This window comes from Aquila chrysaetos, chromosome 11 (assembly GCF_900496995.4).
Source record: "Aquila chrysaetos chrysaetos chromosome 11, bAquChr1.4, whole genome shotgun sequence".
In the NCBI taxonomy this organism is placed as follows: domain Eukaryota; kingdom Metazoa; phylum Chordata; class Aves; order Accipitriformes; family Accipitridae; genus Aquila; species Aquila chrysaetos.
In genome coordinates, this window is record NC_044014.1 from 12,824,277 (window position 1) to 12,850,280 (window position 26,004).

The 26,004-nt window shown below is 39.6% G+C and overlaps 1 protein-coding gene across 1 annotated transcript in view; it reads left to right on the forward strand.

The window, feature by feature from the left end:
- SORCS1 (sortilin related VPS10 domain containing receptor 1) overlaps nucleotides 1-26,004 on the forward strand; it is a 310,322-nt gene that overhangs the window by 175,636 nt on the left and 108,682 nt on the right. The window contains 1 exon segment of the mRNA XM_030030553.1: nucleotides 15,242-15,400. Coding sequence (XP_029886413.1) covers nucleotides 15,242-15,400 — 159 coding nt within the window.

Here is a 26,004-nt window from a genome sequence, read left to right on the forward strand (position 1 = left end):
CTTTTTTACTGTATATAAGTTTTCATTTTCTTTCACATAGGTTCCCTATAATTTCAGGGAAAAAGAAAAGTCTGAAATGTGAATTACTTTTTTTCAAACTATTGATAACTATTGTGAAAAACTGTACTTTTACTTTTTGCCCCCCTTTTATCACCCCGAACATATATCTTTGGGAACAACTGAATACTCCAAGTTCTATCTTGTTATACTTTCTATTAAGGTTATACTTTCTTACTTTCAGAACATGAAAGCAGCAGACACTAAAGGATCTGATACTTGCCTTAGACAGGTATAATGTCACCAGCTGCAATGAAGTCAGTCCCGAGAATTTTGCCAGTTAGGGCAAAACAGATGAAGGAAAAATAGTAGTTTCTTACCAGCTCTACCTGGTTCAAACAGCTACTATTCAAAGTTATTACTGGGTTCCAGCAGTTCATAAGCACTCTTCTTGCTGGAGGCACCAGCCCCCACCTGAGAACTGATGGACTGGTTTAAGTGCTTTGGATAAAATCAGCCATGTTTATTGAACAGATTCAGCTGGTGGATTTTAGGTGAAATAAGATGAGAGCATTTGTAAGGAATGGAGGGATAAGAACCTTGTGCAGAGAGACGGAGATGAGCAGGTACGGATAATAATGTCCTTGGGAGCAGCAGGGCACCTCTGCCCACAGTCTGAGGTGCATGTAGCTTTGTGATGTTCCCTCCCCGTTGTTTCTTCATTTTGGGTATGCTATGAAACACAGGCAAGAGTAAGAGCCTCTGAAATATTAAACAGCACGGTGCCACACAGGTGTCAGGGCTGGCCAGAGGCAAGTGGCATGGCTGGAAACAGTTGGCTATGAAACAAAGTGTTTAGTGAATTAACCATCTGTCCAAGCTTGGCATAACTGTTATAGCAGAGACCATCAGCAGACCATCAACATTGCTATTTAAAATTGTTTACTCCATTAAGATATTTTTAAAATTCATGGCTGCAACTCATCACTGTTCCCATCTCTTCTCTCACTTTTCTGAAATATCCCTGATACAAGGAAGTAATGGTTGCATGTGGTAGAGGCAGGGTGAAGGCCAGGGAGAACTGAAACAGATCTTTGAGAAACCTGATCTAGTGAAAGATGTCCCTGCCCATGATATGGGGATTGGACTAGATGATCTTTAAAAGTCCCTTCCCAAACCATTCTATGATTCTATGATCTCTAGTTATCATTGCGTGCACTGACATAACACTGGGGGTGCAAGAGGTCTTTTTGTGCCAAAAAGCTTGAGGTGAGACCATGGTCTCGTTGCCTCTTGTGGCAGCATTAGAGTGTAACGTTCCTCCCTTCTGCCCCTCCCACTTGTTCTCATTTGTGGCAGGCTAAGAGAGAGCAGGAGATAATTTATTCTTCTTCTGTTTTAAGGGCTGAAAAATGTACAATTTCCTTACCAGTCAGCCCATTTATCCTCATTCCAGTGGCCAGCGTGGTATGACTCTTCCTCTGATTGCACCTCCTTTTCCATGCATCTTCCTTCCTACCATAATAGTTGTGTGTAGGTAAGTCTGAGTCTTTCTTGTAGTGGCATAATCATCCTTAATACAGCATTCTTTATAGAGCACGTACAGAGCAAGTATATATGTCTTGGAATAGAGACTGACTGAAGACAATGAACCACCCCAGAATGTCTCTCTCAAGAAGAAAACCTTACTATACAGGGGTATGAAAGAGGTATAACTAGGGGAAATGGAAAACTAGGCATCACATGGAAAAAGGGACATAAAAGATGCATATCATGAGAAGCTTCATTTATAATGAGCTTTATTTACTTTGGAGTAGTCTCACTTGTAGGCTTGATAAAAGCTCATGCAAAGATTTGAGTGTTCGTGAGGCCTAATAAAAAACAGACCAGAAACTCTTGAAATGATAAATCTCTCCGGCCAGGTAAATTCCTGATTCCCTGTAGCCAGGGGTTGAAACCTATTGAGCAGCTGTCTGGCCGTCAACTCATCCATCTTCACAATGTACTAGAGATTTTTCCTGCCCCAAGCTATCCCTGTTTATAATCCGATAATGGGGTGCACCCCACTGTCTACATGCAGTGAATATGTGTCTATAAACTTTACAACTCAGGGTGTGTCAGTCACTCATGCTGTTAGGCTGTTTTCAATGCCTTTCAGGATTAAGTTCAAAGCACTTGAAGTTCAAGTACATTTTAGGGGGATATCACAAGAAATAGGAAAGAAGATCACGTAGCTTGGAGTTTATCACTAACTCGCCCTTCAGGGAAAAATTGCTCCCTTAGTGTCCCTCTTTTCCCTGTCCCTTTTGTAGCTCTGCTTAAGTTACTATACTTTTAGGCGAAGATTCTCCTCTTGCTTTGATTAGGATTAACGACCGTTAGAGCCCAATATCTGGGGCTGGAAGATGCTATTGTTTGTAATATGCTTACAGTGCAAGAGGCTGCTTTCTTTTTGTGCCATTGACTGATTAGTGGAGTTTGTCCAAGTAATTTTCCCTCTTGATATATGCACTTTCCTTCTCTACCACAAAGTTGGTGTGAAGATTAACTAATTAATCTCACGAGATTCCTTAATGAAAGGAATGCCTTACTGAGCAACAGAACAAAGTACAGGCAATATGTATGAACACAACTCATTCCAGATCTCTACAATGCTGAGGTTTCTTTTCTCCTCTGAGCAAGTAAGACTCTCTCAGCTTAATTTTTTTTTTTTACCCTGTTCAGTACAATGCAGAACATCTGTTGCAAAAGAGCAGATGATTAATAATTGAAACTAGATTGCACTGTCCAAAATAAAGTGGCTCTAGTACTGTAGCTTTCCTGAGGTTTTTGTCTGTCTTTAGTTCTTCTCAAAATGTTATAATCAAATACAATCATTGTTATGAGTTAGATTTTATTCCAGAATGGAAGTTTCTACTGTGTTTTACTCGAGTCTTAAGGAATAGATTTTTCAAGCTGTTTTCGGTGATAAAACTTTTTATGTCAAATGTATGTAAAAGAAGATAAAGCAGTGTGTAATAATAATGAAACAGGAATAGGAAAATTTGATTCTATGTCAGGTTACTAAATTTGATCCAAACAGACTGTGAAATGAAGAGATAAGAATCTAGAAGTTGATTTGGGGGAGATCTAAAAAATGGAGAAGCTTAATCTTTTCATGTTACTTCCCCCAGAACTGATTGCTCTAGAGCTAATGTTTATGCGTGTGATTAGGAGCTGAGCCTGATGAATTCTATTTTCAGCACCGCTCCAGGATCATGATAGGTGAAACTAACCTTGGTTTTTTGGGCTCATACAGCACTGCTAGCTTCCAAAGCTCTTGCTAAGTTAAGATGGACCTGTAAGGTAAAAGGAATGTAAAATCGAAGGTGTTCTTGTTTGTTCTAAAATTGACATTATAACCCTAGATATTTAAAATTAAGATTAACACTGAATGAAAGCTAAACAGTTTCAGATTGGATAGGCCCAAAGAGTTTGTGGAACCTCCATCCTTGAAGGTATTTAAATATTGACAGGACAAGGTCCCGAGAATCTATCTGTACCTTTGAAGCTGGCTCACTATGAAGCAGGAGTCTGGAGTAAAAGACCTCCAGAGGTCTTTACCTACCTAAATTAAATAATTAAAATTATAAATCACTTTATAATTCCAGATAAAGCAAAAGTAGCTCTGAAACATCCTACAGTAATCTATTAAGTTAAATTAATGAAAAGTTTTCTTTATTGTTTTTAGGATTACATTTCTATTTTTGCATAAGGATGACGTAAATAAGAGGTTGTTTCCTTTTTTAGAGTTCTCATTAAGACACTAGGCGCATTAACTCAAGTAAGGACGAAATGTAGAATCTTTATTTTCATTTAATTCTTGAGTAATGGAAATGGAAGCTGCACTTTTAAAAGCTAAGATTTAAAAAGTGATGCTAATCTTCAGGGACTCCTTTCTCCCCCATCTCGTCTTTTTTCCTCCTTTAGTTAAAAGTTATTACCTCAAAGCAAAGGCATATATTTTAAGAATTCACCCTAGCTGCTGCATACTCTTGGGAAGGTGAAGGTCGATGTTTCTCTCTGTTCACAGTCCAGCCCACAAGCAGTGACTCAGCAGCACACAAAAAAACTGAAGATGTGGCAACTTCTTCACTTTTAATGGAAAAAGAAGGAGTTGAATCTTTTCAGATCTGGTCTCAGGTGAGGCACTTTGAGAATGGTGCTTCTGCCAAAGCTCAGCTACAGAGAGAAAAGGCTGTAGGTAGCAACCTGTCCACTTGATGAATGTCCCCACGCTGATGAGCTGGGAGTAATGAACCAGGCTGTGCGTGGGTGCACTGCCCTCTTTTGGATTTTGATAGAAACAGGATCAGTCCCATCCCACTTGGTGCTTCAGATGTTTTCTGAACTAAAGTTCAGAATAAGGAGCGGTTGTTATTGTATGCTATTCTCTCTTAGGAAAAATCTTCTCCCCCCGCCCCTCTGGACTTTTTTTATATCTCCATTCATATCAAGTAAGATTAGTGGAGAGAACAACCAAATCACATCTGCACAGATGTCTCAGCCTCATGTTTGCTTTTCATGAGTCTATATCGCATTGACCAAACCCTATACCTAGGACTTTGGTGGTATGAAAATTCAGATAATGTGGAGGAACCACATTAAACTGGGATTAGTCACAGTAGAGAAAGCTAAGCAACAATAACAGCAATTGTTCGTTAATACAGTTAATACATTAATACTGATTTGGGTTTGCTATGTTCACAATAGAGAAGGTCACTAGTACTTACTCACTGGCATTCAGACAACAGCCACATATTAATGCAAATCTCTTGTTGCGTACCGTGCTTGAAAAAGAAACATTGAAATCCAGCTGACTATTAAGATTATGATTATCACTGAATATCATAAGAGTAGTTGCAATTCTGGAAGTGTTCCTAAACACGAAAAAATAAGTTTTTGTTTAACTTGAATGTTTAGATATTGAGAGAATTAAAGCTTTTTCTTTTTCATTTATTACAAAATATTAATTATTTCAGTCAATATGGGAAGGGGGAACAGTGAGCTGCAATGACCTTTTATTCACCTGGAACAATCAGAAATAATTTTTTTAAAGCTCACAGTTATTAGTCAAAAACTTTTTAAAAATTACTAAAACAAGTCCATTAAAAAACATCTGGATAGGACTCCAAATACTGTGCTCAACCAAAAATGGGCTAGAGACAAAAAGCAGAGGATTAGACAATTTATAATATAAATGTTTAAGGCCATATTTTTCTTAAATCCCATAACAGAAGGAAGACATCATGTTCAGCCAAGGTAGCCAATCAGTGGTCTTACTCGGTGCATAGGGTAACAGGACTGCTTTAGTTTCTAGAAATGTAATTTTAAAGCGTGTGTTTGCTAAGACAGCTGGTGGTGTTTTCTATTTGATGCATAGAGGAATATTCTTTAAAAACAGATAAAATGTCTTTTCTTGTTTATTTGGTTTTTTTTTCTGGTTAGCATATGTGTGTGGTGGGGTTCAATGGCTTTTCAATGCTCTTTGCTTAGCCACTTATTAATATATGCTGTAAAAATGAGTAAAATCTCTCATACATTTAGTATTCTAAAACCTTTAAACAGGACACTGTGCAGAGGAGCTACTGACATCTCATGTATTTTGTGGTAACTTCCACATGTAGACGCATGCTGTTTTCTGGCTATGTGTAAAACAGAGAGGCAGACATATTCCTAAGGTAATAATTTCTTCCAAAATTGCTTCTCTTCCTTTTTGAGATTGTTTTGGACTTTCACTAAATTATGGTATCCTGTATAACTGAAGAGGCAATCAGCAGGTTTTTGGAAGTGGCTGTTTATGTCCCTGTGTGAAGCTTGGATAAGGGGGAGTTATGCAGTGTTTCTTTTATTTTTGTAAGTTGTTGTTGATGCATACATTCACTTTTTCTGTATGGTAAAACAACCATATATGATTCCCACAGATAATAAAAAAATAGAACTTTTGTTGGCTGCTTTCTTTTGCGGTCACTTTTGGCCTAAAATGAACTTCTTCACTAATACAGAACAGGTAAATGGATTCTTTTTTCCAGCCGCTAGCCAGCTTTTTATTTCAAACCACATTCATCAAGATGCCAAATGCAATTCTCAACAATTCTTCTATTAGGAACACTGTACAATCCCAGCTTTCAAAAATATTGGCAGGTGATAATTTTTCTCTCTTAAAAGATAGTCCTTTGCCATCCAGTATTCTGCTGACAAGAGATTGTCTTATAACTCAATGAGCTCTAAATCTTTCATGTGTGCAAACAAGATGAATTCACCATCTGAACCTTTCAGCACATCATTTCTCTTACCTTTAAACAGCCAAGACTTGAGGAAGACGGTAGTATCCAACCAGTTATGGACCTCCTGTGTGTTCTTGGGTGAAATAATGCTATAGTTTCCACTGTCCAGATCTGGATTGAGTCTGAATCTGAATTACACTGTCTAGTAATAATGAGTATAGTTTTATTTGGGGGAGACTTGGAGAATGTTGACCTCCGTATCAGCAAAGTGCAGACTGATTTAATGAGTTTGGGTTATACGTCTTTGTATGAATAAGAACCTTTTTATTCTTAAGTCACTGATTTATAGTTGCAAAATAACTTGTCCACAGACTTTTTCGTTGTGTTAAAGTGGTTATTTCCACTTATTTCTGAGACTATTCCAAACCAGGTCATCATTCAAAGGCAATATTTTTTTTTTTTTTCCTTCAGCTTTGAAAGCGTAATTCTGTCACTGAAGTCTTTTCTTTCCCTACAAAATTACTGCACTTTCTGAGTTAACAAGAACTTCTGGCAATAAAACACTTCACAGTGCCTTGATTGAATTATTGGTGTATTATTTTAATGGTGTCTTAATGAAATTGCTCAGCAACTAACCTTGTCTTTTAGTTGGCGTTAGAGACAGCTTCAAAACTGTCAGCTCTAGCTCATTTTATGTTTTCATTTAGGTGCTAATACTGTTAGCCAATTTATTTAAAGCAGAGACTTGGGCCAAATTTTGGTGGCATTACTCATGAGCGCACTACTACAGCACTTGATGTCAGCCAATGAGTAAAATTTGTTAAATTTCTCAAAGGCTTCAGTCTCCTCTTTCTCTATTAATATCCAAATAAACGCTTGAGTTATTTCTTTTTGGTAATTTTGTCTCTAATTTATTTGCTTTTGCAACCACTTACTGCTTCCAGCACCTCAGTCCTGTAAAAGGAGTTGGTCTAATTTGCTTTACAGTAGTGTTACATTTATTTCAGAATGTCATGGCCAAAGCAGTTCCTTTCTTTGTCTTGTTTCATTTTATTTCTTATTCTAGGTCTTGAAAAAGCGTAAGCAATGAGCTAGTTGGATTAGTTAAAAGCAGGGCACGTTGCTTTGAAATGCATGTGTGAATTGCTGAACCTGGAGAATCAGGTTCTCTCTTTACACAATCTTTGTGCCTTGTAAATGGTAATCCAAATTTGGAAGTGATATGTAAAGTGGCAGAAATTACATTTCATTATGCTGAGACTCCATAGCACTGATGCTCTTGCAGTCAGTTACCATGTAAAAAAAACAAATCCCACAACCCTCTAAAATTATGTAACTGGCATGCAGAGAAGCTGGTAAAAAATGCAACTGTTTAGAGAATTTAAGTAGGGAATGCCTACTACTTGTTAAGAGTAGGACATTTCTGTTCTTCCTTGTTCATTTCCTCTTTTTCTGTACTTCACTCTTATGTTTTCCAGTGAGAATTGTTACTTGTTCCATGTGGGTCACCAGTGTTGGGTTTGTGCATGAAGTATGTAATTGCTGAGGAAGTTGAAGGTTCTTTCAGTAGATTTCACCCGATTTGCATTTCATCCCTATTTCTGGTCAGGTGGTATGACTCAGATCTGTTGATACATCAGAAATGAATGAAAGAACATGTGAATCTATGAAACATATTTGTATTTTTTTCATACTGTTCTATTTTCACTGATACTATGCTCTTTCCAACAAAATGTTAGAGAAAAGTTGATCCAAGTGGAGATATGAGGGACTAAAATAAAAGATTGAAAGCAGTTCTGGAGTTGTTTTGACTAAGCCACTGAATCTAGCATTCAGGGTGGTTGTATAAGGATCACGATTCCATCTATAGAAGCAAAATCAGAATCCTCTTGCAAAGCGTTCCTGGGTTTCTTTGTGAGGACAGCAAAAATCCACACAACTCTCAAGGGCAATCTGCCATGAGCAGAGTTAGCACCAAAAAAAGGGTAAAAAAAGTGTGGACTGTTTAAGATCTATAAATTATGTTTTGCGTTCATTTGTCACTTCTAGGAAAAGCAAATCAAGTTTCTCCCTTTTCAGGAGGTGGATGATTAATGGATGCCTTGCATTTGGTTGCAAAAGCCTGTGTTGACTTTACTGACTTTTTTTTACAGAGAAAAAACCCAATCCGTCTGAAGCATCAGGAAGTGCAGCGTGTGCTTGCTGTGCCTGGTGTGAGTAAGCAGATTCTGATCATTGCTGAGCACTGATCTGAACAGAGAGCAATTAGTTTTGCTGGGGAGAAGTCGAGTCTTGGCTTATCCTCACTTTTCATTTTTGTTTAACATAAGACAACAATAAACCAGACCAGAGGCACTCTAAGGTTGGTAGCCCTTTATGAAGGGTTTTTGCCTCTTTTTAGTCCACTTTATTTTGTAGTAGTGGAATCAGAGGTAGTTTAAAAACTGTCAAGGTAAAAATGATGGGCCCAATTCTTCACATAAGAAGTTGCTAGATCAACTGACCTGAGCTCATAATGTTGCTATTATTTATCATTTTCATTCACTCTCATGAAGTGAGAACCACCATGTTAATCAGACTGAATCTTAACCAATCCCACTCTCTGTTGAGAGGAAAGCATCAAATCAGGGCAAGTATGTAATGATATTTTCCTATACATTTTCCCAGAATTCAGCAATCTGTGGTTCAGATACCTGAGCCAACAGTGATATTTTTGAATGATGGATTTTTATTTTTTTCTTCTCCAGGAATGTTATCTGTTAATTTTTCCTATTCGTATAAACTTTTGATATCTACAACAAACTGTGGCAAGGAGTTTCATGGTTTAACCAGGCAAAAAAATCATAGAATCATAGAATAGTTTGGGTTGGAAGGGACCTTTAAAGGTCATCTAGTCCAACGGCCCCTGCAATGAGGAGGGACATCTTCAACTAGATCAGGTCGCTCAGAGCTCCGTCCAACCTGACCTTGAATGTTCCCAGGGATGGGGCATCTACCACCTCTCTGGGCAACCTGTTCTAGTGTTTCACCACCCTCATTGTAAAAAATTTCTTCGTTATGTCTAGTCCAAATCTACCCTCTTTTAGTTTAAAACCATTACCCCTTTTCCTATCGCAACAGGCCCTGCTAAAAAGTTTGTCCCCACCTTTCTTATAAGCCCCCTTTAAGTACTGAAAGGCCACAATAAGGTCGCCCCGGAGCCTTCTCTTCTCCAGGCTGAACAACCCCAACTCTCTCAGCCTGTCTTCATAGGAGAGGTGCTCCATCCCTCTGATTATTTTTGTGGCCCTCCTCTGGACCTGATCCAACAGGTCCATGTCTTTCCTGTGCTGCGGACTCCAGAGCTGGACGCAGTACTGCAGGTGGGGTCTCACCAGAGTGGAGTAGAGGGGCAGAATCACCTCCCTCGACCTGCTGGCCATGCTTCTTTTGATGCAGCCCAGGATACAGTTGGCTTTCTGGGCTGCGAGTGCATATTGCTGGCTCATGTCCAGCTTTTCATCTACCAGTACCCCCAAGTCCTTCTCGGCAGGACTATTCTCAATCCCTTCATCCCCCAACCTGTATTAATAGCAGGGGTTGCCCTGACCCAGGTGCAGGACCTTGGACTTGGCCTTGTTGAACCTCATGAGTTCACATAGGCCTAATTCTCAAGCTTGTTCAGGTCCCTCTGGATGGCATCTCATCCCTCGGGCATGTCAACTGCACATATCAGCTTGGTGTCATCTGCAAACTTGCTGAGGGTGCACTTGGTTGCACTATGTCATTGATGAAGATATTAAACAGTACTGGTCACAATACAGACCTCTGAGGGACACCACTTGTCATTGATCTCCATCTGAACATTGAGCTGTTGACCACTACCCTCTGGATGTGGCCATCCAACCAATTCCTCATCCACCAAACAGTCCACCCATCAAATCTATATCTGTACAATTTAATGAGAAAGATGTTGTGGGGACTGTGTCAGAGGTCTTACAGAAGTCCAGATAGAAAACATCTGTAGCTCTTCCCTTGTCATGGCCTCACCTGTGTTTTGTTTCTCACTCTTGATAATTTCATTTGATGCTCATGAGTTTTGTATTATGACAGAGTGAATAACTGTTCTCTAAACATTTCCAGTCCATTAATAGTTTTGTAGACTTTGGTCAAATTGCCTCTCATTTACCTCTTTTGGAAGTTGAATAGTTCTTTTATTTGCTGCTGTATTTGTATGAAAAATGTTTCATAGTTTTCTTTGACTACCCTTATAGCTATTCTGTGTTTTCTACTATAGCCTTTTTTTTTTTTTTTTTTTAAGGTGGAGGGTGAGAATAGCACCCAGTGTTAAAGTTGTGGGACCACTTTACAGTGGGCTAATAGCATTATTTGTTATGCTGTTTAATCCTTTCCTAATAATTCCTACTTCTGTAATGGAAATTTTTTGGTAGGATCTGAGAACTGAGCTTTTATTTTCACAGACCTCTTCACAGAAATCCCCAGACTCCTTTCCTGAAAGGAATTATCTGCTCGGAGCCTATTCTGTCTGTTATGCTCGGATTGCATAACAGGTTGCCATGGGATTGGAACAGGTTGCCCAGAGAAGTTGAGGATGCTCCCTCCCTGAAAGTGTTAGATGGGGCTTTGAGCAACCTGGTCTAGTGGAAGGTGTCCCTGCACATGCCAGGGAGTTGGAACTAGATGATCTTTAACGTCCCTTCCAACCCAAACCATTCTATGATTCTATGATCCTATTGCTTTTCTCCATTTGTATTTTTTTTTTCATACATCATCACTGAATTTCACCTGTCATTTTACTGCTCAGGTAAGGTTAGGTACTCAGTACTGCAAAATCCTTTTACAGATCTTCATAGCTGGCTTTTGTTTTCATCATTCTGAATACCTTACTGCCATCAGCAAACTTTGTCATCTGTCTTTTCTTCCTTCTTTCCAAATCATTAATGAATAAATCAAACAGCACAAACCATTAGGGAAATTCCAGATGAACACTTCTCTCCATTGTGGAAACTGAAAGATTTTTCCCTAACGTGTGATGCTGATCTTCTAACCATAAGTTAATCTATGGAAAAGCCTTTTATCCCATGACAATTTCAGATCTTTTGGCAAGGGAACCCCTCAAAAATCCTATTAGACTTCATCAGCTAGGTTGTCTTTCCCTACAGGCTCTAAGAACCTGGATAGATTTAAGGTGTGATTTTCATGCGCAAAAGTCATGTTGAGTCCTCAGTGATGTCCAGAATATACTTGTCCAGAAACCAGTGTTAGCTGGGAAAGCAGTAATATGTTGTATTAGGCACTGTAGAAACAGAGCATGAAGATCACTTCTTTAAGGAGCTTGCATTTAAGGAAATCCAGAATGCTTTCTACAGTGAAGTTAGAAATTATAAAAATAGTTTCTTTCTAATCTCTTATCTTAGATATTTATAGATATCAAAGTTTATGACTTCTAAACTTAGATTCACTTTGTTATTGTTGCTGGTTTTATTTTCTATGCTTTTCCTGATCTACACATCTGCGTCTGCTTTTATTTTCTATATAAGCAACTGCATCAAGTCAATGGGTAACAGACTACTTCAAAGCAGAAATTGGCTTCATTTATTTCAAAGAAAATTCTAAAATGTATTTACTCTATATTTCATATGCTGCAACAACAAAAACATTAAAATTAATTGTACTTTTCCTCCTTTCTCATTTATGCTCCAGGCAACTTAGGCAATAAAACTAAGCTAATGTGGCTGCAACTATGTTATCATGTAGTGCAGCTCAGTGGAAGTGGGTTTGTAGAAGGAAATGGTTGATGTTGAGATGACATCTATCTGCAGTATGGGCATTTTGGAGACAGAGGGTCTGACTTTAGAGGAGTGCTAACCTGATACTCTGAGCTAAATATCCAGTAGTGGTTGGAGTACATTAGATGCACTCCTGAAATATATATCCTGATTTAGTTTCCTTGAAAGGGAATTAATTTCCTGTGCCCCAAGATTATTGTGCTATGAGCCAGAACATAGTATGTAAGGACTTGCTATAGATGCTTCCCCCCAGAATTTGGGGGATTCATTTCAGAAGCACACTTCTGATCTGATCTGAAAGGTTTATGTAGATACACACAGCATTTCCCTCTTGTTTTGACAGATTTTTCATATAGGTATCAATTTCTGCTTCTTATCCAATAAATGCTATCTTTTGGGCTTGTAGCTGATTATTTACATGCAGTTATGTTGTAATTAAATATACTTTTCTTATCTTGTAAGAAATGTGGTGCTCTGACTGTAACGAGTGTAGTGACTGCTTAGTCAACTCTAGCTTGTTTTGTTTTATGGCATCTGAGCAAAGTGATTGGCAATGCAGGGTACAACAGTGGAGCAGACAATGCTGTCCCAGCGCTGAAAGTTGGTCTCATAGTTAACAATCTGACTGGTGGCTAGAGAGTCATCTGTCAACTCCCTCCCATCTCTGACTCTCTGTATGCCCTTGTGTAAATCAGCAGCAGTTCTGCACAGGTCCGCCACATCTAAGACACTATTGCTATTGGCATATGTCGCAAAACTGATGTGTCCTGAAACACTTCATACGTACAGAATGGCTGGTTATCACCATGCAACAGCTAAGGTTTCTGGAGACCGTAGATACCTGAAAACACAGTAGTAATAGCCCAGGGTGATAGTTAGCAGATTAAAGCCAAAGTCAGCAGTGCTGGCAAGTCTGTTTAGGTACTTAACTTTTATTGATTGAATGAGGAATTAGGTGCTTCAGTGCCTCAACAGTTTGTCCCTCAATTCCCTTTCTAAGACATGGAGATAAGAGCACTTTTACACTTCAGAGGAGTGGCCTGACAGAAAATGTGTTAAGGCAGTGATGTGCTTGGATGTGACAGTGATGAGATCAGATGGGTTCCTTGTGCAGGTAGAAGGAAATATGTGAGACTAGATTGAATCTTGATTAACAACTTGCCTTAGAGGCACAATCCAAAGTCAATGACAAGACTCTTATTAACTTCAGGGAGCTCGGATCAAGCCCATTGATTTGTGCTTATTTCTGCTCTAGTTGCTGTAGTCCAAATTAATGCTGTGCTGTGATATTTTCAAATACCAACGTAAACAAAATCCACTCAGGAAGGAAGTCATAAAAATAGGAAAATCATAATGCTTGAATCATCGTACTGAATTGATAAATGTTAACCATAGGAACATTGTCCCAGAAGTTAGTCTGGTAAGAAAAAAGAACCGACTGATAAACATCACAATTAATTTTTGGCATCAGAAGCTGGATAGGCTGCTTAGTGACAGTAGATGGTCTATATATTCACATTTTGATTATTAATGCTTTCTGTGTAGTTTTTGTCATGCAATCTTCAGTTTAGAAGTCACATTAATGATATGCTTGATGTATTTGAAAGTGTTAAATGAAAATGAGAATTTTTAAATCTAATAATGCATGTTTTCATCACAAGATTTCAAAAGTAAATCAGAGATACAAAAGGAGACTGTACTTTACACTACAATGGAAACATCACCCTATTTTACATTAGAGATACAGTGTGGTAATGTAACTGGTCTACGATCATTCAGGATATTAAAGTTCAGAGATTTTGAAGAACCCCAGACTTCCAAGTCACAGGCCAAGTTGTTATGCTACCAACAGGTTTTCTAGAGAAAGATAAAAACCTCTGGCAGTTACCCAATAATGAAGGACATTTCCTGTGGAGATTATGTGTGTATTTACACCTTCACATACAAACAATTCTTTAGCATCTGGTGTGTATCAAGACTTATGGTGCCCTATAATTCGTAGGTAGTGAGTTAAGTTATATCTAACTCTGCCTACCTAAATGAAAGAAAGAGAAGGAAATGGAGTGTGTGATTTTTGCAGTGCCCAAACACAGGTAGGAATTTGCTTTGAGAAATGCCAGGTGTGGATCCTTTCATTTCAGGCTTGTCTAAGAACAGATCAGTGTTTGCCATTTGCAAAGCAACAGCAGCACTAGTACTTAAAAAAAAAAAAATTAAAATGCTAATGATTCAAGGCTTTAATACCTTCCCAGGCAAATATTCTTCAGAACTTTTCATGTTTGTCATTCATGGTGCCTTGTTCCTATTCCTTAGGGGTATTTGTGGCTTGCTGAAATACTGGAATGATCCCTTTCTACTGCTCAAACCTATATATTCTCTCATGCAGAGACACGAGAGGAGTATCTCATTATTCTCTCTGATTCACCAGCAATGCAGACTAATTAATACCACAGTTAATGGGGAGAAGTAACTACTACTGCTGCAAGCCATATATCTTCTGTCATTCCTCAACTAACATTCTTGGACAAAGCTAGAAAGCAACGTTACTATGCAGAGATTATTTTTTATATACTACCAAATCTATAATTCACAGCATCATAGAAACTGGAGATGGAAAGAACCCAGCACGTTATCAAATGTGTTCTCCTGCCAAAGCAAGATTGCTTGTTGCAGACAGCCAGGTTATAACATTTCAGGCAATGAAACTGTCATCTTCTCTGAAAATTCTGCCAGAGTCTAACAATCCTCATCATTAGAAATCATTCTGTGTGTGTCTCCTCTCTCTCTGTTTTTTTTCTTAACACCTAACTTCTTGTCTGCCACTCCAATAGATCATTCATGAAGACCCTAGCAGCCCACTGTGGCTGTCTGGTAACTTAGTAAGTTTGCACTCTGGCGTTACAAATTTCAGGTTTGATTTTTCGGATAACGTAAGCATAGCTTCATTTAGGTCTATTTTAACTACCGGTAAAGTAATTCTTCCTATTTGATCATATGTTATGTGTTTATATACATAGCTGAAATATACTGTTTCCTTACTGAAAGGTTGGCTATGCTTAGTTTTGACATTACATTGAAACCTTTTGAAATAGACATATTTAATAAGCTTATCTGAAGTTCCTAGCTGCTTACTTATTTTTTCATCCGACTTCTCTTCACCACTGTATTTTCATCTTTCCTTCTGTATAGATAATGCTGCTGACTGATCCGGAAGTTGAAAGCAGCTTATTAATCAGTTCTGATGAAGGGGCCACCTATCAAAAATACCGCCTGAACTTCTACATCCACAGTCTGCTCTTCCACCCCAAGCAGGAAGATTGGATCTTAGCATACAGCCAAGATCAGAAGGTGAGAATCGTTGGCAGCATTTTGCTTTGCTTGCTTAGGAAGAACCTAGGGTTTCTCCATCTCTCTACGTAACTGCTGCAGAGCATTCAGGACAGTCTTTGGGGTGATACCAGGAAAGTCTTTGGAAATACCAAACTGGTATTTCCAAGCAAGAAGCATTGAGTAAGTCTCAATGTAAAGGGCAAAGTAAAGGACATGGGCACCTACTGTGTTCTTGGGGCCTAGCCCTCTAAGACTGACCTGGTAGTCTGCATTTATTCATCAGGCCTTTTGGCAATATCATGTGACAGTTAATGGGCAGAGAAGACAGCTAGGATCCTTCACGATAGGAATAAACCTCTAATGAGGCTTTCTGTCCTCTTATTTAACAATTCTTTTGCTCCAGCCTAGCACCAGCTCCAAGAACAGTATAAGACACTCCTTGTTCCTATCTGGTTGGCATATTTTCAAGTAGCCTTTGATTTTCTAAGAGAAAAGTAGTGGTGAGTCAATTTCCTTTGAAGTCCAGTTCCTTCAGTACGGGTAATCCATCAGTCGAATAAATATGCTGTGAGATTTGCCTTGATTTTTTGCTGGCCTACTTGAGATAGCAGAACGAGACTTGATTGTAAGAGGCCTCATTGTTAGAACTTTTTGAAAATCAGGCACATCAATACTCACAAGTCAGTTGTCTTCCAGTGAAGGACTTCACAGCGCTCGATCTGTTTAGTTTACCAAAAAGCAGATTGAAGGGAAACTATATTGTTGTCCATAAATACCTCCATGGGCGAAGACAAAACATGTGAGTAAGCATTTTGATCTAGCAAAAAAACTTCTAACAAGAATTGATGGCTAGGAGTGAATGGCAGATAAACTCAACTGTGAAGTAACTAGCCATTGGAGCAAACTGCTCTGAGAAATAGCGGATTTCACATCCTGACATTTTGATGTTTTTGAATAAAACTGGAAAAATACCAAAACACAATTTGCTGAGCTCCCAACAGAGGTAAAAGGGTGAAATATCTTGGCATCTAGTATATAAGCCTTTATACAAAGTAATTTACTGGTCTCTTTTTGTTTTACGTATGATGAATCTATGAGAATCTGAATCTAATCAATAATCAAAGTATTGGCTGAATTGTTCAGGTTATACACTAATGTAAATATCAACATAAAAGTTTGAATTCTATGATGTTTTCTATTTGTGTACTTGAATTCATTTTACAAACATTAACTAATTTTCCTTTAGCCTAAATCAGGCTTGTTGTTACTTTTACTGTAAGCCTGAGAAAATAAAGGCATAAGGAAGCTAAATAAGTAGGTAAGGTCAAAAAATAATCTTATGGGAATTTTTGGAATAGAAGTTCAGTCCTGTGCTTTAAACTCAAAACCGGTATCCTTCCAGGACTGTAGCTTACTATCCTTTCCAACTATGAGAAATGCATCTTGCCTGCCTAATTCTTCCTGTAGAGTCAATTACATGCAATATTTTTCACTCACCTGTCTGACAGCATTTTGTAGAGTGTACTGTGGTTATAATCTGTTCAGAGGAAGGTGCAGATTAAATTATTTCTGGGTGTTCAGTATGTAATTAGACAAGGTCAAAATGTTTCCTTTCCCTTGTGGCTGTTGAATTCTCTGGACTGAGATGAAACTGAACAGAATCTGGTCTCTGCTGTCTTTTAGGACCCATTGGAATGAAAGTTACTGTGTGTTAGTAGCAGGAAATTTATTACATGAGGATCAATGAAACTTTCAGTGGTAAATTTGTCAAATAAAAGTAGTAAATAGTAGAAAATGAATTTCAGCTCTTGCGGTATTCAGCCTGCTCAGGAAATAATTCTGAATTAGAGTCCATACAGCTAATGCTCATCTAATTTATGGTAGAATGCTACCAGCAAGTATATTGTCTCTATTCCATAGGAAACTCCCACTCTTATTCTACAGAATCCTAAAAAACAATCCGGATATAAGAACAAAGGGCCCTTTTGTGCCTTAACCTGAATTTATGGGGTTGTAGTCAGAGTTGTGTGTATGGGGTGTTTTGGGTGAGAGGCTGCAGGCTGTACGGTAAAATTTCTTTGTGTTATGACATTGATTAGCAAATTGGATAACTGTTGGTAATTCAATACTGTAGTTGCAAGAGAAAAATCATGTAGCACAAGGTCTGTAGATCTGTACCAATTAACTCTAAAATAGAATTTTGAAGTACTCTGTATGGGTGTGAGTTGCAGGCCTGGTTTCTACTTTAAAGTCTAATGGATACATTTTCTGACTTCAGCAAGCCTTGGCCAAGAACCGTAGAGGGTAACCAACAGGCAAAGAGTATTAACCAGCTTGGACTAAATTAAACGTAACTCTAAGGGTTGAGGTCAGCCTGTGGCTAAGTGTAAATGACTCCCATTGGTTTCGTGCTTGTATATCCAAAGGCAGAATTTTCTCAGAGTAATTAACAGGCCCTGCAGGTATTTAGATAATTGCAGTGGGAACTGTGGGTAGTTTGAAATAAACGACACTGCCGTTTGCTATTTCGCGATCTCGTGCTAAGGCCGTATTTAAGGAAAGAGAACCCATTACTCCTTGGATACCAGGCACTGTGTACACACTAAGAGTCACCTGAGGAAGCAAGGGAAACGTATCTGCATGGTAAGAAATTTACATTTTGATATCACTGATGCCACTGACTGAAGAGGCTGTGAAGGTTTTGTTGATGGGGGTTGTAAGGAGTTAGTTGGATTTTGACAAGTTAGGATTGTCACAGTCATTTAATTTTGCTGTTGATGTTCAGGAGGGAGGTGAGAATCAACTAGAAAACACATTTACATCCTTCTAGGAAGCAACATCATTGTTGCCATCCATTTGCATCTTGTCGTTGCAGCAGGTGGGACCAGGAGAATCAGGTGGTAAATAGAGCAAGAACTGGAGAGACAGGAATCACATTGGGTCTGGACTGGATTGGTTTTCGGAAGTTGTCCATCCAATTCAGGACTGATGAGGGCAAAGCCAATAGTTAGTGCATGCCTCTTGTTGCTCAGCTGTAATGAACAGGAAATGGGTCACATAGCATCATCCCTCAATCTCTTCACAGCCCACTGAGTCTATCACTGTGATAAGTACTACAGATCTTTTTTTGTTTGGTTGAATAGTGATTTACTCAATGGTAGGGAAATCTGTGTTAACTGAAGTCATTTTATGTCCCAGTTTCTTGGGTGTTGTGTGTGGGTGAATGTGGTTAATTACTGGGGTTCAGCTGATGAGCAATAACTCATTAAGCTTCAGTGACTCGGTTGCTTTCGTTCACATATCTCTCCCCTGTGTCTCTGCCTTGGGCAGCAGACTTAAATTACCACTGCTGACAGACAAGTGCCTTATTCAGTCATGACTTTTTCCTGCCAGTCTTGAGAAAAAAGGAGCAGCAAACCATCTGCCGCCTGCACTAATTGCTTCATGATTGCATTCATTGTTCTGGCTGAGAGTACAGTTGTTACATGGCTGATTCTTACCACGTAATTGGGGAACTACTGCATGCTTCTCCATTTTCTGTGTAAGAGGAGTTACAATTCAGGAGGAAACTTCAGACACAGTAAAGCATGGCTTATGAGGCAAAAGCTTGTAGGAGGTCTTGTATGTGTGAGCTTTCGTGGGTTTAATCAGCTTGCTTGTAGGATGAGAGGCTGTATTTTATGGCAGTATTGCTTATGTATTACTATGTAATCTTCAAAAGTGGTTTGCTGTGTAATCAGAGGGGGGGATGTAAGAGCCTCTGCTTCATGTGGAGACATCTTCTGCTATTCAGATGGCTCAGACACACAGAGGAATGGTTAGTAATCAGCCATGAATAACAGAGGTATTTGGAGACATGAAATACAGGTGATATTGGGAAACACAAGTCAGATGGGCGAAATGCAGGGTCGTAATTGCCCAGGTCAGGAATAAATGCACAAAGGCACTCAAGCACTGGAAGGCAGCAACAGAGACTGAAAAAGCAGGTTTAAAATGGAGTTGTTGTTGTTGCTTCTCCTCTTTCATTTTAAATGAACTCTTGAAAAGCAAGGTACCCCAGACTAAAGGAGCTCTGTCAACATAGCACTAGTAAATGAAGAGGTTTACATTTCCTTTTTTTTTCTTACTGTTTTCATTTTGGCCTTTCCCAAATATCTGATTCCATCTGTCTACCTTTATTTACTCTGTGTGTGATGCTGGAGATCAATGAGTTAGGGACGCTTACCTACTTGGCTGAATAGCTACAGTGCTGAAGTTTAACAAATCAGTATTCTGTTGCTTGTGGGACAACATCTGTCATCAAACCACGTCATCTTCTTCAGTTTCCTACAGTAAAGGAGGTCCAATTCTCATGCGTTCAAGTGGAAGAGGAAACAGAGGAACCACTTAGAGATAAGGATGCATATGGTCACAGGATGTCTGTGTGAGGGAACAGGCCAACTCTTAAAAGTACCCTCAGCCCTATCTATCCATGTGTTTGGTCTAATGCCTGTGTCTGACAGCAGAGTATCTGCCATAGATGTAGCCAGTATTTGCCCTTGAAGATGCAATGTACTATTTTGGATGCATTTCATAGTTCTAAAGCCTTTCATTTCCCTGTATTAGGATCTAACTTTGAGGGTGACCTTGCTTGGAAAATGGTCAGACCAGGGACCTCCAGAGGTTCCTTTCAACCTAAATTATTCTGTTTTTATTTACAGCCTCTCAATTTCAGTAGTAACAGTCACTGCCTACATAAACCAGATTTATTTTATCAGAAATTGCGTCATAGGATTTTTTTAAATTGCCATTAACATCAGGCGACATCATTTTGGGGTGTTTTTTCTTCCACACTGCTGACAACATTTAGAGGGCTATTCACTTGGACTAGTGTTAGCTGAGGGAAGCTAATCACATCTAAAATTAATGGAGAGGTAAAAAGCTTCACTGGAGTGGTAAGCATTAGCCACTTTGAATCATCCTCTGGAAAAGCCTATCTCTTTTGACAGACTACAGACACAACCAGGGAGCTAGTTTGCATAAAGCTAACATTAGCCTATGTGAATAACCCACTTTCCCTACGGCATTACTCCTGCAACAGTCTACTCTACATGTGTTAATATATGGGGCACCGCTAATCAACCAAGCCAGTTTTCCAGCAGACTTGATTCTCTTTGACGCAGATTGTTGAAGATGAAAAGTAATAAGGAATTTGCACGTTAAAAGTTGTTTGTCCCAGCCTTTGCAACGTTGCACTTTCTGCACGATCACAGATGTCCTTTCTGGGTTACCAGCACTTGTGCCAGGGATGGAAAGGGCCTTCCACACAAAGGCCTTGTGAATACTAGTCCCTATTTTTAAGACTTTCCATGTGGTTATGTTTCTAAGCAAGTGATCAGTCATGCACAGAAACAGCCACGTTTGTAGCTAGGGCTGTGCATGCCATTTGTGTGAGGAGCTTAAGCACAGACACCTGTCAGGCATGCTGATAACACATCTTGCACACAACTCTTTTCAAATGTGCCTTTTTTTTCTAGGCAAACTGATGAGCATTTGGTGGTAACTAGCATACTGAAAATGAACAAGGAAGGGACATCAAAACTATTAATCTGGCTGTTACTTTGTTAGGAGTTTTCCTCCTTTCTTCTCATACAGTCAGTTCCTCAGCATTGTCTCAGTCAGAAGAATAATGGTGTCAGATTGTATCTTTTTTTTTTTAATTGGCCATAAGCCAGCGTACAAACTATGTCGTAAAATATGCTTTCCTAGAGTACGCATCAGTCTTTTACAGACCTCACTAAGCATAGTGTGCTGTGGTAACAATTAAAAATAAAGAATGGAATAAAAGTAGGAGGAATCTCTAACATTCTTTTCTCCTCTAATAAATAATAAAAAAGAAAAATAAAAAATCAACTGGCAGAGCCCAGTGGCAGCCTGGCAGTCCAGAGAGGAAGATACATTTCTGGGCCAGGAGTGTGATCAGTGAAACAGAAGGAAAGACTCTTGAGCAGTAATCACTGTGCTCTTTACTACTGACTCACTCATCTTTAGGCAAATCAATATGTCCTTGCTTATCCATCTGTGTAAACATCAGCCCTCTGTACCCCTAGAGAACTTGTTCTTTTGCTGCTTTGGGATCCTTGGATGCATACTTATAGCTATGGGTAGATCTGTTGTTTCTCTGCAAGGTTTTCTGTGCTCTACGTAACTCCAATTTTCCTACTTCCATGAAAAAATTACTTTTTTCCTTTTCATCAGAGTTGGACATTTCACTGGATTAGGAATAAAGAAATGTACTCCATATCACTAGGTCTGCCACTGATCTCTGTGGTGTTGAGCAACTCCCTTCCCTTTTCTGTAGATGACTCACCTCTCCCTTCTCTACCTGTCATTTGTTTTGACTGTACTCTCCAACATGTCTCCCGTTTCTTATTATACAAAGTGCCTGTCAACACTAAATTCACTTGGAGCCATAGGTTTTAATACAATGCAAATGATAAACAATAATTTATTTTTTAATTTAAAGCTAAGCATGTGTGCATGAAAATTCTGACACTTTGCCCTAAGTTCTGCTGTAATAAGCCTTTTCTGTTCTGTTCTCATTCTAATACAACACACTTTTTAAACAAAAATGCATTTATTTAACGCAGTTATTTAAACAGTTATGAACCTACCTAGTAAATTTACAACACAACACAAAGCAAGTGCAAGATATCCTGTTACCTGTTTCAGAGACAGTATTTTTTAACAAAGAAGGGAATTAACCTTGAGGACAACATACTAAGTGGAGCGGTAAATTCATCATCCCTTAGACTTGAGATTGGTTGTCTTTCCAAATGATACAATCTAGTTCAGCCATCAGTTGTTGGCCTGAATAATTCTCTCTGCTGCTTGAGATAGTGGTAAAGATTCTGCAGCATCTGTTAGGAGGATAACAGACTGATGATATTAGTAGTTCCTTCTGGCTTTAAAATATATATGCCAGGCAGATTCCTTTAAATATCTGCTGGTAAAGATGTGTTTCCTGACACTTTTTTAGCATACAAATTGAATGCACTGGAGACATCATGCTAATACAGTTTCTTGCAAACTGCCACAAAACCAGAACACCAGCTGATGTCGCTCATATCTGAGAATGTGTGAGGAGTTATTGAGGAATAGGTACGAAGAAAGCTGAGGGTCATCTCCAGGATGCTTTGATCTGATGAACACGCACAAAAGAAATTGCTTTATTGTGATCATACTGAACAAGTCTACATGACGGTAGTGTGCGGTTCACCAGCAAAAGCAGCTGCAGAGCTGCAGATCTCACTGGTGTTTGAATGGGCTGTGAAGCAGGTATCTGAAAGCTTTATCACTCTGATGTGTTTCCATCAGAATTCAATAAACACCAATTATTGGGTAACCTTATTGATGGCTTCTGTGTGGCATGATTAATGCATTGCTGCAACTTAAAATGTTCAAAGTCTATGCAATGTCCTATGAACTTCATTGCTTCAAGGATATCCAAGCATCTTAACACCAGAATTTGCAATTAGATCAGAGATCAGGGAAGTAAATGAGTATCAGCCCTGTAGCCCATTTTTGTATCCTGGATCATGAGTCTTACGCTCCACTCTAGGAAGGAAGTACCATGCACAATTTCAGATTCTTTGTTTATACAAAACATACTGTTCTATTACATTCAGTGTTGGAAGAGAATAGCCTGGTCCATAGCTCTTCTAAACGAAAAATAGTGTGATTCATGGAATAACAGCATACCTCCCAGCCCTTGACTGCTCTGAAGAAGAAATGCGCTGTGCAGTAATTTATTTAAACTTAATGTACTTTGATACCCAAATAAGCTGCACTGGATGCATGTTGGGAACATGTGTGCATTCAAGACCCTGCTCGTTCTTTTTCACTGTTTGAGATGTCTGTAGCACCACCGTGGAAACTTCTTTCCCACTGTGATAACTTTTCATCCAGGTAGCATCTAGCAGGTAGATCCAAGGGCATAAGGGCCTGAAAGATCATAAAGGACTACTCTGTATACCTATATAAACATGTTCAATCTCAAGTCCTTACCTGATGCACTAACCCCATCCTTTTCTGCAGACTGCATAGAAAGCAAAAGAAATGCAAGAGAAACTTAAATTGAAGTAGTACATCACTGAATTGAAGCAATCCATGTGATGTCTATCCTATTGCTCTTTGCTTTCCTGAAGGTTTTAGATTAGTTCTAAATATGGTCTTTCACAGTTGAATAACATTTGAATAATGCCCCTATGAACAATGAGAATAATGACTGAAACTTTGTAGAAGACTAGAATTTCTTCAAATACACCTGCAGTAGTAGTAAAGTACAATTTATCAGCAATAAAATTATTCAGTATAAATGAATGGGAATAAGAAGAAGGACTTGCCTGCATTTATTTCAAACTACAGTGTTGCATCTTCAGAAAGAGTTGTCTTTATCCAGTTTGACTCTGTTATGTTTGTAGTTGAAGCTAAACTGTGCTTTTGGAATGTTGTATTCTTTGGTGAAATTGAGATAAATTTAAAAAAAAATGATTCTGAAGATGAGGAAAATGTGATCTCTCAAAATCTTTATATGGTTCATCAGTAGAAAATCTGTGGTTTAGGTGCTCTGGTGTTTTTTGGGTTTGTGTGGTGAGGTTTTGATAGCAGGGGAGGGGCTGCAGGGGTGGCTCCTGTGAGAAGATGCTAGAAGCTTCCCCAGCTACAAGTCGGACCCACCACTGGCCAAGGCCAAGCTCATCAGCGATGGTGGTAGTGCCTCTGGGATAACGTATTTAAGAAGGGGAACCTGCAGTGGTGGGGGGAGATTGGAGTGTCAGAGAAACCCCTGTGCAGACGCCAAGGTCAGTGAGGAAGGAGGGGAGGAGGTGCGCCGGAGGAGGGGCTGCCCCCGCAGCCCGCGGTGAGGCGGCAGGCTGTGTCCCCCCAGCCCACGGAGGGGAGCGGGGGAGCAGATGCCCACCTGCAGCCCGGGGAGAGAGGAGCCCACGCCGGAGCAGGGGGATGGATGCCCCCCAGGATGGCCGGGACTCCATGCCCGCGCTGGAGCAGTCTGTGATTGAAGATTGGTCTGTGGAAGGGACCCGTGCCGGAGAAGTTTGTGCAGGACTGTCTCCTGTGGGAGGGACCTCACAGTGGAGCAGGGGACGAGTGAGGAGTCGTCCCCCTGAGGAGGAAGGAGCGGCAGAGACAACGTGTGATGAACTGACCCCAACCCCCATTCCCCATCCCCCCTACGCTCCTCTTACACCACGACATGGTGTTTTGGGGATTTTTGTGTGTGAATAGATTAAATTTGAAGGGGTGAGGGTGAAACACCATGAACAGGGTTAGTTGTAATCATCTCATAGAAACACCAGGAAGTGTAAGAGGCAAGAAGTCAGCATATGTGAAGAAACTGTCAGGGGGATTGACTCTGGGACCTTCTCAGGGAATTAGTGGTGAATTTGAATCAAACCCAGTGTTTTCGAAGGAGATCTGAGCTAGTTTTCCAGTTGTGTATGTTTTTTTAGGTCAATACTGTAGTGTAGGTTGAATTGCTTTGGTCTGATCTGTGTCCAGGAAGAATGAGTGGAGCTTTCATGGAAACTAGAGGTGAGAGAAAGAAAGCTTTTTCTTTTGTGAATATAAGAATACCAAAGTTGGTAAATCCAATCAACAAATGAACTTAGACTCCATGCTGTATTCCACTATAACTTGTTTAGGGGAAATTTCTTAAGTAAAAGAAAAATAATGGGAACTACTAACTTGCTCAAGGTATTTCCCTCATGTCACTTCCAGCATGCAATTTAAATCACCTTTCCTGTAGCCAGATTCTGAATTTCCATGTGCATAAAGTTTTTTGCATGAGATGAAATCAGTGCATAAAATTGAATATCCTCATCAGCATAGGAAGCACATGGAACTACCACATGATTCAAGATCAGTGTGTGAAGAAGCATCAGAACCAAATATTTAATCAGAATACCTAATTAGTTTAAACACTGAATGATGAAACATCATGGGCACTCTGAGTCAGTCATATCTGCAGCAATTTGTACAGGCATTAAAATGAAACTGAAGCTATGAGGGACTCCACGTGTGACAGAAAGCTTTGGCTGGGAAAATGAAACTCTTGAGAACAGAAGGGGTGATGGTAGGTCTTGAATAGCATAATGACCCTTCAAATGGCATTGTATCAGAATTGGTGGGTCATTCAGATTCTTGGTAGTTCATGTGTTTAACTATATTGGGTTTGTGTGGCAAGGTTTTGGTAGCGGGGGATGTTCAGTGTTGGCTTCTGTGAGAAGCTGCTAGAAGCTTCCCCTATGTCTGATAGAGCCAATGTCAGCCAGCTCCACGATGAACCTGCTGCTGGCCAAGGCTGAGCCCATCAGGGATGGTGCTAGGACCTCTGTAATAACATATTTAAGAAGCGGGGGGGGAAACCTCAGCAACTGCAACTGCAGCTGGAGAGAGGAGTGAGAACATGTGAGAGAAACAGCCCTGCAGACCCCAAGGTCAGTGAAGAAGGAGGGGGAGGACGTGCTCCAGGTGCCGGAGCAGAGATTCCCCTGCAGCCCGTGGGGAAGACCGTGGTGAGGCAGGCTGACCCTCTGCAGCCCAGGGAGGTCCACGGTGGA